This window comes from Mitosporidium daphniae, assembly GCF_000760515.2.
Source record: "Mitosporidium daphniae strain UGP3 chromosome Unknown contig-137, whole genome shotgun sequence".
NCBI lineage: Eukaryota > Fungi > Microsporidia > Mitosporidium > Mitosporidium daphniae.
The window spans coordinates 1-11,312 of NW_013546692.1; the positions used below are offsets into that span (position 1 = coordinate 1).

The 11,312-nt window shown below is 42.9% G+C and overlaps 10 protein-coding genes across 10 annotated transcripts; 6 read left to right on the forward strand and 4 right to left on the reverse strand.

Moving 5' to 3' along the window:
- On the forward strand, nucleotides 1–1,889 carry DI09_137p10 (uncharacterized protein; the record flags this gene model as incomplete). The annotated part of the gene is made up of 2 exons (XM_013383748.1): nucleotides 1–1,564; nucleotides 1,649–1,889. Coding segments are annotated over 2 exons (1,805 nt in total), but the record flags the coding sequence as incomplete, so codon positions are not given.
- Nucleotides 1,890–2,421: 532 nt separating this feature from the next.
- On the forward strand, nucleotides 2,422–3,095 carry DI09_137p20 (uncharacterized protein; the record flags this gene model as incomplete). The annotated part of the gene is made up of 3 exons (XM_013383749.1): nucleotides 2,422–2,472; nucleotides 2,516–2,591; nucleotides 2,695–3,095. 3 exons carry the CDS (start codon nucleotides 2,422–2,424, stop codon nucleotides 3,093–3,095), a joined length of 528 nt encoding a protein of 175 aa, XP_013239203.1.
- A 157-nt stretch (nucleotides 3,096–3,252) lies between these two features.
- DI09_137p30 (poly(A)-specific ribonuclease) lies at nucleotides 3,253–4,216 on the reverse strand (the record flags this gene model as incomplete). Its single annotated transcript, XM_013383750.1, has 3 exons — nucleotides 3,253–3,599; nucleotides 3,638–3,968; nucleotides 4,010–4,216. 3 exons carry the CDS (start codon nucleotides 4,214–4,216, stop codon nucleotides 3,253–3,255), a joined length of 885 nt encoding a protein of 294 aa, XP_013239204.1.
- Nucleotides 4,217–4,407: 191 nt separating this feature from the next.
- On the reverse strand, nucleotides 4,408–5,019 carry DI09_137p40 (putative ribonuclease; the record flags this gene model as incomplete). Its single annotated transcript, XM_013383751.1, has 1 exon — nucleotides 4,408–5,019. One exon carries the CDS (start codon nucleotides 5,017–5,019, stop codon nucleotides 4,408–4,410), a length of 612 nt encoding a protein of 203 aa, XP_013239205.1.
- An 85-nt stretch (nucleotides 5,020–5,104) lies between these two features.
- On the forward strand, nucleotides 5,105–5,498 carry DI09_137p50 (uncharacterized protein; the record flags this gene model as incomplete). Its single annotated transcript, XM_013383752.1, has 3 exons — nucleotides 5,105–5,143; nucleotides 5,173–5,297; nucleotides 5,333–5,498. 3 exons carry the CDS (start codon nucleotides 5,105–5,107, stop codon nucleotides 5,496–5,498), a joined length of 330 nt encoding a protein of 109 aa, XP_013239206.1.
- On the forward strand, nucleotides 5,499–7,110 carry DI09_137p60 (uncharacterized protein; the record flags this gene model as incomplete). The annotated part of the gene is made up of 5 exons (XM_013383753.1): nucleotides 5,499–5,922; nucleotides 5,957–6,120; nucleotides 6,146–6,470; nucleotides 6,499–6,761; nucleotides 6,796–7,110. The coding sequence occupies 5 exons, from the start codon at nucleotides 5,499–5,501 to the stop codon at nucleotides 7,108–7,110; spliced, it is 1,491 nt and encodes a 496-aa protein (XP_013239207.1).
- A 27-nt stretch (nucleotides 7,111–7,137) lies between these two features.
- On the forward strand, nucleotides 7,138–7,736 carry DI09_137p70 (uncharacterized protein; the record flags this gene model as incomplete). Its single annotated transcript, XM_013383754.1, has 3 exons — nucleotides 7,138–7,303; nucleotides 7,328–7,578; nucleotides 7,608–7,736. The coding sequence occupies 3 exons, from the start codon at nucleotides 7,138–7,140 to the stop codon at nucleotides 7,734–7,736; spliced, it is 546 nt and encodes a 181-aa protein (XP_013239208.1).
- A 46-nt stretch (nucleotides 7,737–7,782) lies between these two features.
- On the reverse strand, nucleotides 7,783–8,781 carry DI09_137p80 (mitochondrial phosphate carrier protein 2; the record flags this gene model as incomplete). Its single annotated transcript, XM_013383755.1, has 2 exons — nucleotides 7,783–8,583; nucleotides 8,629–8,781. The coding sequence occupies 2 exons, from the start codon at nucleotides 8,779–8,781 to the stop codon at nucleotides 7,783–7,785; spliced, it is 954 nt and encodes a 317-aa protein (XP_013239209.1).
- Nucleotides 8,782–8,851: 70 nt separating this feature from the next.
- Nucleotides 8,852–9,622, forward strand: DI09_137p90 (uncharacterized protein; the record flags this gene model as incomplete). The annotated part of the gene is made up of 1 exon (XM_013383756.1): nucleotides 8,852–9,622. One exon carries the CDS (start codon nucleotides 8,852–8,854, stop codon nucleotides 9,620–9,622), a length of 771 nt encoding a protein of 256 aa, XP_013239210.1.
- Nucleotides 9,623–10,020: 398 nt separating this feature from the next.
- DI09_137p100 (Pumilio domain-containing protein) lies at nucleotides 10,021–11,007 on the reverse strand (the record flags this gene model as incomplete). The annotated part of the gene is made up of 1 exon (XM_013383757.1): nucleotides 10,021–11,007. The coding sequence occupies one exon, from the start codon at nucleotides 11,005–11,007 to the stop codon at nucleotides 10,021–10,023; it is 987 nt and encodes a 328-aa protein (XP_013239211.1).
- Between the last annotated feature and the right edge of the window lie 305 nt (nucleotides 11,008–11,312).

Here is an 11,312-nt window from a genome sequence, read left to right on the forward strand (position 1 = left end):
ATTTCAGATTCTGTGTTCTGTTAAATTTGTTTTCCACAAATTCAGACTATTTAGACTTGACCATAAAACCAGCCAGCTTTTTACGTCTTTTGAATTGTATTGGGTACGTATTTAATGGGCATTCTTTATCGGGTACTTCACTAGCCCCATTAGATGCATTACATCAGACTTCGTCGGATGATAATTGCATTTATACAGTTGCAATGCTGAAATATTATCTTTCCGAGAACACTTCGATCGCCTTGCCTTTTTCTATTGAGCATTTGCTATCGGCTTTTAATAGCTCCAGTACTTTTTTGGTCAGGGAGGCCTCAAAATTTATCTTCAATTATCAGTTCAATGTGGTCAGACTCTCGAGCTATTACATTGGGCTTGGCATTGAGCGTTCATATTCTTTATTGTATAGCAATGTAGAGCGTAATGTGGGCAAATCTTCGGCTTTGTATTTGGACAGTCAAAGTAAGGACGAGTTTTTTGTGATCATGATAAAATCTACCCAGACCTCTGATGTGATCTTGTCGCTTTATGAGACGAAAAAATCTTTGGATCTTGAAAATCTTACACCCTTGCTGACGTTTAAGAGGGAAAATGGGGACTATGGGTTGGGAATAAACGATTTTGGCGATCTTATTTCTCCTCACTTTTCTCTTGACAATGCATTTGACACATGGAAGTCCCTCATGAAGGAAAATCGGAGTTCAGCTGTGGGTTCTAGTTGCTCAATGTCAGACCCCATCAATACGCATCCTTCTGCTTCTTTTTCGTCTGGCGAATGGTGGATAGCTAGGCAGCAATTGAATGCCAAGATTTTCTCTTGGCTCGCTGATTTCTCTATATTGGTATTTGGAATATTTCCCTTCTTACTCCCCACATTTTCCTATAGTGATGTGGATCTCGAACCTTTACGCCAGCTTTTAGAAAACATTGATCTTTTTATATCGGAATTTCAATTGAAGGTGCTTATTGGCATTTTGTCAAGCATTGATTTTCAGAGAAACTCCTCATATCTTCCCTACTTGTTGAAAGACTTTTGTAAATATTTCAACATATCTGTTAAGGACACTCTGCTTTTTGTCGGGGCTCTTCAAAGATTTCTTGATCGTGATATCAAGAAGGAAGCGTTGTCAATGAATGCGTCGAACAAATTGATAATTCTAATCCTAGACGAATTTCTTCTTGAATATCCCTTTGAGTCAACCCCTTTTTTGTCATCAAAGCCAGTTATCAGAATGCCCTCCTTGGCTTCTGTTTCTAGAGCCCTGATTGGCTCTGGTAAAAAAATCTCGACACCATCCATTTCGTATTTGCTGAATCCAGACGGCTCTTTAAGGGCAACGGAAGACCGCTTGTCTTCTTTTCTCCTCAATAACTCCCATTGGAAGGGTATTATTGGAAGAGAGCCCGATGCTATGGAAAAGGCTGACTTGGCGTCATCCGACATTTTTTTATACTTTGGACATGGGAGCGGCGAAAGATATTGCAGAAGAGACATCACTTCACTGTCTCAAATGATTGTCCCTTCATATGTATTCCTTATGGGTTGTTCCTCGGCGGCTACAAAAAAGTATGGGCTGTTCGAGCCGACATCAACGCCAGTCGATTATTTACTTGCCGGAAGGTAAAAGCATCGTGATTTTAATTCAACTAGCGACGTCGTTGTGGGAAACTTATGGGACGTCACCGATAAAGACATTGATCGATTTGCCCTCACAGCACTGGCAAATTGGGGGCTCTTGAAAATACCAGGAATCTCTCCATGCATTCCCAATGGTGTTTTAAGCCTGGTTCAAGCTGTTTCAAAAGCTAGATCATCATGTATCTTGCAATGGGCCGTTGGCGCTGCACCTGTGATATGGGGACTACCTAAGGACACCTTCAACTTTGTGTAAATTGGCCTATCTTTGATATCCTTATCAAAATGCCATGTGGGCGTGGGCGTGGGCATGTACATGAGAAAGAGGTAAAGCACTGAATTTACCGACCATACATATGGCCCCTGACAGCTTTGCCTCGATGTTTAAGGATAGCCTTGTGTTCTTCTGTATCATAAATTACTAACAGCAATTTTTGAATAATTAAAGTGCAGGAAAGCTCGAGACAACAAGCATGCCAGCATTAACATCTAACTAGTTGCTTTTTGCTGTTGCTTTTTGCTGTTGCTTTTTGCTGTTGCTTTTTGCTGCCTGCGCTTTTAATTCCTCCAAATAAAACTCTTTTCTTCCTGGGGAATCTATTTCGATCATGCGATTTATAAGCTTCTCGTGTTTTTGATGTGGCCTTAAAAATACGATTTTAATACCGATTTGGGGCTAGTCAAGGTAATCTAGAAGATAAACAGGAGACCCGATTTTGCCAGATGAATTAACTGCACAAAATTTATTAAAACTTCATCTTTTCTTTGAACGGAAAAGAGATGACAACATGTCCGAGTGGTTAAGGAGATTGACTCGAAATCAATTGGGCTTCGCCCGCGTAGGTTCAAATCCTGCTGTTGTCGTTTTTACTATTTTTAAAGTTTGATCAAAATATTGAAACTAAACCTTGTCGTTGTTGTTATTATATCCCTGCTGTTTCGGATGCCGCATCACGTGGTCTATCATAAGATTCTCTTTACGCACCATGTCAACAACAGAAGGTAGACAAATACCACCAGAGAAAATGTCTGAGATTGGTCAGTTTAGTTTATTCTTACAGTTCCAGGACAAGAGGCCTCCAAAAAGTTGGAGTCTTTATCTAAAGAACAAAAAACAAAGTCCGAGCAGAGTGTTCAAAAGGGTGAATCTGTGCTTTCTGAGATGTCATCTCGTATTTCAGGAACCATTTCAGAGGCAACGGATAAAATGAAGCATGCTTTTGGGATGGAGTCTGAAAGCTCTGTGCCCGAAAAGATGAAAGAAAAGACGTCTGACATTGCTGAAAAGGTCAAGGGCTCCATGCCTGATGTTTCTCAGCGAGCTTCGGAAGGAAAGGAAAAAACGGCTGAAAAGGCTAGCCAATCAGAGGAATATCTCAAGGAGCGAACCGAGCAGTTGAAGCAAGCGGGCGGAGAAAAGATGTCCGGTGTGGAGGAAGAAGCAAAGAAGGGAAGAGAGTAATTGTATATTTTAATTTTAAGAGAGGCACACTCCATATCTGAGAGGCTAAAGGAGGGGGTTCACAACATTAGGGAGAAAATTGCCGGGACAATGGGCGGCCATATTCCTGAAGAAAAGAAGTGAATGCTATCTGATTAAATAGTTGAAATTTATTGTATTACGAACGCCGCTTTTTGGATGGAGGGCTGTATGTCTGTGCCGTAAAGCTTTCGTAGGTCTGTACGGTCAAGCTTTCCGAATCGTTAAATGAATCGAAAACGCGTGCAAACGATTCGTCCATGTCTTGAAATTCCAATATCACTGCGGCATCATTCAAAGGATGGATGGCAAAGCTCCCGAAGGGACTGAAAATCGAGTTGATCTTGTCTTCGTCATGCTTCTGATCAAAGGTGACAACAACCAAATTTGAGGTGTTTGGAATATCTAAAATGAGTGTCAACGCTAACATTTTCACCTGTGCTTGTCGATGCTTGCGTTGCAAGATGTCCAAATATACTTTGCGTTCTGTCAGACGCATCTAAAAATGAAGGACCAACGTTTACCTTCCGGTCCTGACAGGTTGAAATGCTTCATACCGGACTTCATCATATTAAGCTTGTTGGCATAGTAAAAATCACCGGATAGAGCATGCTGACAAATCTTACCATCATCCACAAGGGCAGTCTCATTGGCCGATTCAAGCCCATGCATATACTTGATCATTTTCAAAAAGACAACGCCCGTGCAATAGGAATCGTATCCAGCATCATGGAATTTGGATTCACCCGTCTCATAGGAATATTGTTCAAATTCGGCCGAATAGCAGAGTTTCAAATGGACCGTGGAAAGTGGCGGTGTCTGAAGCAAGCCAAACATTTCGCCAAGATGACACTCCTGAAAAATTGGCTACAAAAGCAGGTAAATAAACGGCATACCAGTAGCATCGGATCCCTTGAAATTAATTTTGTATCCAGTATTGTCGGAAAGACAGAGGAAATCATTTTCTTGCCAAGAGAAACATCCTCAGGCAAGCGATCCACGAATTGAGAATAAAGGTGAAAAATATCGAGCATTGAATTATGAGCGATGATGGGCTTTTTGTGCTCAATAACTGAATCAATTACTTTCCTAAACCCTACCATATCTTCCAGCTCTTTCTAAGTTACTAGTAGAAAACAAGTACCTCGATACGCTCTTTTTCGGAAGCGTTAAAGCTGTCTTTGTCTTCCGCGGTTGAAAACCTTTTAACAAGCAACGAAATCGATCCGGTATTGTCGTCAGTGCCCCTAACGACCACCACCTGGTCGTTATATCTAGCATTAAAAAAAGAGCTCTACTTTGTCCTTATTTGCTGGTACATTAATAATCGCCGAAATGAATTCATTTTTGGAAGCTCAAGGCTCATAGAGGACTCCGATGTTATCCAAGACTCGATGTTTGACATGTTCGAGTTCACGAATTCCGCATGTTCAGGGGGCACCAAAACATTTGGATTTTGGCTTGTAGGCTCTGCGCTTCTTTGTCTAAAGTTATTTTCCTCGGATCGATTGAGGAACTGAATGCCTTCGTGGAACACTTTGTTAAAATTAAAATGAAAGTCGGCCAAAAAAGAAGCGCTCGACGCTTGAAAGCTAAATCGCCTGTCAAGCCCAAGGAGCTTAGAGGGGTCTGAGAACAAATAAAACGAAAATGGCTTAACATCAAACGAAGACGTTGATGGATCCCAAGTAAACGCGGTCATGCCAAATTGCAAAAATGAAAATGCTTGCGATGAATCTCGGATTTTTTCATAGCGCTGCTGCATATCATCTGCCATCGCAATTGATTTGCTTTTGTTTGTATAAAGACCGGAATACTCGCCATCAATCGATATGAATGTGCAACGTCGAATCACCTCCTCGACTAGTGGAAAAACCCTTTTGAACGACGATTTTGTAATTTCCATTTTGTTAAATTAATTTCCCAAGCCGGTAAAGTTGAATTGCACAAATTGCAGCTTAAATTCTGATCAGGTTTGTAAATTTGACTCGATGCAACTTCTTCAAAAGACATTGTCTAGATTTCCGAACGTATATTGTCCTTGTCATTTACCCTATAGAAGTGTCCAAACGCCTATGGATGCCGAGGATTTTCTACCTCAAAAGTGCCAATGAGCTACTTGGAGCCAAATAGCTTCATCAACTACTCCTTGCTTGATAGAAACATACAAATTGTAAAAGACCGGTAGTGATTGCACAATTTGTAATTTCACCATTTAGTCTTGGACGCCCATTATCTCTTGCAGAGAAAATTGTTTATGGCCATTTGGATAATCCGCTGGAGCAAGACATTGGCAGGGGAAAATCCTACCTTAGACTCAGACCTGATCGCGTTGCCCTTCAAGATGCCACGGCTCAAGTTGCTATGAAAAACTTATCCTTTTAGATGGCCTTGTTACAATTCATGTCTGCTGGGCTGGAAACTGCAGCCGTCCCAACCACCGTCCACTGCGACCATTTAATAGAGGCTGAAGTCGGTGGAGTTAAGGATCTTGCCGTTGCAAAGGAGAAAAATATGGAAGTGTTCGATTTTCTGTCTTCTGTGACATCTAAATATAATCTTGGCTTCTGGAAGCCAGGATCCGGCATAATTCATCAAATTGTGCTCGAGAACTACGCCTTTCCCGGAGGGCTTATGATTGGCGCAGACAGCCACACTCCAAACGCTGGCGGTCTTGGCATGGTTGCGATTGGCGTTGGAGGTGCCGATGCCGTCGATGTGATGGCCAACATTCCATGGGAGCTAAAGTGCCCCAATATTATTGGCGTCAAACTAACTGGAAAGCTTAGCGGCTGGACCTCTCCCAAAGGTATCACATTGTGCCCCTTGCATTTTCATCCTAGATGTTATTTGCAAATTGGCCGGCATATTGACTGTCAAGGGAGGAACCGGGGCCATTGTAGAATATTTTGGCCCTGGCGTTGAATCGATCTCGTGCACCGGAATGGCTACCATTTGTAATATGGGTGCTGAAATTGGCGCAACAACATCTCTTTTTCCATTTAATGTGAGAATGGCAAACTATTTGAAAGCAACCAGAAGAGCTGGTATGCCATCTTACAGTGATTACCGTTGTAGGGGTTGCGGAAGCTGCTGCAAAATATTCAAGGCATTTCATTGCAGATCTTGGTGTGGAATACGATCGTGTTATTGAGATCAATTTATCTGAACTGGAGCCGCATGTAAATGGGCCGTTTACCCCTGACCTGGCGACGCCCATTTCTCAAATGAAAAAGGCAGCAACTCATAATGGATGGCCGAAAGCCATATCAGTTAATCTGATCGGAAGCTGTACCAACAGCAGCTATGAAGATATGACTAGATCTGCCAACCTTGCAAAGCAAGCCCTTGATCATGGTATTTGATGCGATTTGACCTCCCTTAGGTCTGAAGGTGAAAACCCCCTTTACGGTCACACCGGGTTCCGAGCAAATTAGGGCCACTATGGAAAGAGACGGCATCATCGATATTTTTAACAAGGTTGGTGCTACCGTTTTGGCGAATGCCTGCGGTCCATGCATCGGTCAGTGGAAGAGACATGACGTTGAGAAAGGAGAAAAGAATACCATCGTTACCTCTTACAACAGAAACTTTACCGGCAGAAATGACGGAAACCCTGGCACGCATTCCTTTGTCACATCTCCCGAGGTACTTTGGTGGAAGTTGTAGCTATCAAAATTAGATCGTAACTGCCTATGCATTTTCTGGCGATCTCACATTCAATCCGATGACTGATGAGCTGAAGGGGGCTTCTGGGGAGTTATTTAAGTTTGTTGCACCGAAAGGCGAAGAGCTTCCAGCAAAGGGATATGATCATGGCCAGGACACCTACCAGCAGCCATCTGCCAACCGTTCTAAAATCAAAATCAGCGTTGACCCGCATAGTAACAGGCTTCAGCTAATGACTCCATTTCCAAAGTGGGATGGGAGTGACATCATCAAGGCTCCCATCTTAATCAAAGTTGCCGGAAAGTGCACTACCGATCACATTAGGTAGGCAGCGTGATTTTTGCTTATTTTCAGTATGGCTGGGCCTTGGTTGAAATATCGCGGGCATTTGGGCAACATTTCCAACAACCTATTGATTGGAGCAATCAATGCCGAAAATCTGAAAGCTAACTTGGTTCAGAATCAATTTACCGGGGAATACGGACCAGTTCCTGCCACGGCAAGATATTATAAAGCCCAGAGTAGCTTTTTTCCGTAATCTCTAGAAACGCCGTGGGTTGTGATTGGTGAAGAAAATTATGGCGAAGGTTCATCCAGAGAACATGCCGCACTTGAAGTAAGACATCTTGGTGGCGCTGCTATCATTGTCAAGAGTTTTGCTCGAATTCACGAGACCAACTTGAAAAAGCAGGGTGTGCTTCCATTGACATTTGCCGATCCTCGCGATTACATGCGCATCGACCCCAATGATCGTATTTCCATTCTAGACATTGAAAGAAATCTTCATCCGGACAATGTAATTCGCAACGCCTTCATAATTTCTAGGATTTAACTGTCGTTGTACACAAGCAGAGTGGAGAATCTTTTGAATTTTATGTAAAACATACCATGAATGAGGGCCAAATCAGATGGTTTAAAGCGGGTAGTGCGCTTAATTTGATGCGCCAAAAGTGAGGCACCTTTAACCCAATAAACGTTAATGATGGCAGGTTTAATAAACTCATTCCCTTTTCAAGCTAGCAGGAGCTGCGGGCGCAGCCCCACTCGTAGGCAGCCCAATGTACACTTTAAAGGTGTCATAAATAAACCATTGCAACGCGGTAAGCGTTCCAACCATAACAATTCTTGGTCCCAGTCCACGCCAAACTCCACGGAAGCCGAGGTCCTGAAGAACCTTTGCAGCTCCACCAGAGTTCGATTGGTTGAGCTTAGAGACAACGGTATCAGCGGGATGCGAAACGACGGCACAAAATATTCCGGCCCAATATCCGGCCGCAAAAGTAGCACCAAGCTGTTGTAGCTTGTTGTATTCATGCTTTGGCTTGGCAGAGAGAACGTATCGATAAATCGCCTCCACCGTTGTCTCGAAACATGCAAACTTCATCATCGTATAGGGCACTTGCCGCATCCAAAGTGGCGCAAGCCCTTTGTAAAGGCTGGAAATACCCTCGCTTGCTAGGAGCTTCGCTCCAGCAGAACGTACACCGGATGCATATGGTGTGGCGCTTGTTTGCATACGGACCTTTATTGCCTCCCATGGGCACAGAGCAACGTCGGCAATGACTTCAGCTGATGCAGATGCCGCCAAGTAGAGACCGGTTCTGTATTTAAATGCGACATCTTCGCCGACGGCATCGGTGAATTCTTTCTTAAAAAACTCGTAAAATCCAAATTTGCAGGCCCCTTGGAAGGAATAGCCAATTGCAGTAGGACCCCAGCCCTCAAAAAGGGCAGGAAAGCCTCTGGAGCGGTAAATTTGCGTCCATCCATCAAGAACGGAGGAGTATATCTTGGGATTGACCTATTGTAAACAGAAGAAAACGGCTACTTGTCTGCGACATTTGACTAAATCAAGAGGTGTCACAAGTAGATGCGTCAGCCCACAACTAAGCATGCCACCGATGGCGCAACTGGCATAAAACTGTGGCGTGTATAGCTCGATTTTTTTGGTTTTGCTACAAGGCGATGACGAAGCCATTGATAACTTTTCTGCAGCCATTGCAAAATGATGTATGTGCAAGTGCTCGAGTTAAAATCAAAATGTAAAATTTACGAACAAAATCGATACAATGGAGGGGAATTGCGATGTCCACAGCGCCTTAGAAGACCCCGATGCTACGCGCAGACTAAGTAGCGACGAAGAAGATGGGGATATTCAATCTCAATATGCTCGCCTCTTAACTGCCTCTACAGATGCACTTACGTATGATCCAGATCAATCATTCGAACAAAGAGCAAATATTCGAGCCACATACTCCCTTTTGCTTAAAACAATTAAAGACGAAAAAAGAAGGATTGCATCTCAGCCTGTTGGTTCTAGTCATTCAGTGTCCCTTTCTGAGGACACCAGTATGTCCAGTAGTTCAGATTGTGCTGAAGAAGGGAATGTTCCCAACTCTTTGCGGGGGCTAATTGAAAAGGCCAACCAGGTGCTCTCCTCTTCAATTAGAAACATCCATGATGCTACTTTTGACTCTCACCTTTTAAAGCTTTCTGCAGAGGCTGGTCTGGCCTCGCTGGAAAAATTGGAAGTCTGTTCCAACGACAATAAGTCGCCATTAAGCATTGGTCTATTGATTGAGCACTTGGATTCTCTTATTACATCTACAGATTCGTTGTCTTTATTTGGCCTAAAGTGCCAAATTGCATCCAAGTCTGCACCATTTATTGATTTTGCCAACGGACCCATTACGGTTCCCGCATCAACACCCCTACCTTCTTCGAGAAGAACAAGAACAGCACAAAAACCTTTATCGTCGCTCACACAGCCAGATACCTTGGTATTGCGCATGTGCGGTATAATTTTTAGGACGATCCCATCAAAGCCCGAAGAGAATTGAATGCAGAGCAAGATGCCTCTGCGGCTCGAATACAGGAAATTTATTCCTGGATGGCCGCTAATCAGTCCACCCAGGTCCTGTTTTGGCGGCTTATAATCCATCCAAAATCCTTCAGCAGGTCGGTTGAAAATCTATTCCACGTCTCCTTTCTTGTCAAAGAGGGAAAGGTGCGGGTATTTGCGCAAGAAAACCAGCTTTTTATAGGTGACTTTTCTTACTTTCATCCAATAGAACTGTATGATTTCACCAGCCAAAATGAACCTCATTCTTCCGAATCACAAGCGCACCAACAGTACTGCTTTTCCATCACCATGGATTCTTGGAGGGTAATGGCGACTCTTAATATTTAGAAGTTCTGCTCAGAAATGAAAATCGACTCCCCTTTAATTCCGGACTAATTAAGTTAATTTATTTGAGGCGCACGCCTTCTTTTTTCGCTCGGCCAGGATTTTGATCCAGTTGGATTTGGAAAGAATAAACTCGTCAAGCATGCAGCTTTTAATTACATATTGGCCCTTTGATCGAGGCTTTCGCAGTTCTTTGATGTAATCAGACAAATATTGAGCCAAAATAAGCTTCTGATCCAGTGGAACCGAAAGGAAGATTGCTTCGACAACCCTAGATCCAAATGTGTTTTCTGCCCATTTGGCCATCGAACATTGCTCTGTTTCTGCCAGAGAGGCTGCAAACAATTTTTTAAATAGGCGTTCGCTTTTTTTCTTGCCAATGACTGGCGACGAAAAGACTGTCTCCAGCACTCTGGACCCACTGGCATCCATTCCCAATCTAAATAGAATGCTTATCGGAATTTCGATAAACTGATCAAGTAAAATTTGTGAATCCGTGGTAGGGTGTGAAGAAAACAAATGGATCAGAATAGCACAGCCAATGGGATGGAATTCCTTGGCTTCAAAATGTCTAGATGGCCCCCTTCTGGTGGTGGGCACATTTGATGACAAAAGCGCCAAGGCACAATTATCTGCACCATCGGGATTCAATCGGAAGGAATTTTTTATCGAATTTACGAGAAATGGATGTGTTAAGGATGTTGGAATGAGCTCGGATTTAACGATTTTGTAAAGAAGCCCGATTCTTCTAGGCTCCAGTCCCTTTTGCAACAGCTGCGAGGAAATGGCATTAAAAAGATCCAAGGAAAGCGATTTGGATGTACAATGTGTGAAAAAAGCTTGAAGTACATAATTGGCCGTATCATTTTTCAAAAGAAACCCAACATTTGGGACCATAAAAAGACTTAAAAGCGGCCGTAGCATCGATTTTTTTGAGGCGTAAATGAATGTCTCCATGACTCGCGAAGAGATCCTATCAGAGGAAAATAGTTTGAAATTTTCCCAGCTTGATTTGCCATCATCAAGTAGGTCTGCCATTTTCCTTAAAATGGACAGCTTTTTTGGCACTAGTTTGTACAGAAATGCCTTCTCCATGATCAGAAACATCTAATGGGCAATAAACAATGGAAAAGCTTACTTGCACAATCGGGGAAGAATATTGATTCTGGGAAAGTCTAAAAAGAGCCTCAAAGTTTTCGATCGACAGGGAACAAAGAAATGCAACGACAAACTTTTCAAAAATGACGAACACGGAAGGGTCATTGTCTCCGGATGAATCTTCCAGTCGCTCTTTATCGATCGCCTCGGAAGATACGCAATAGATATGTTCATAGTATATCGGC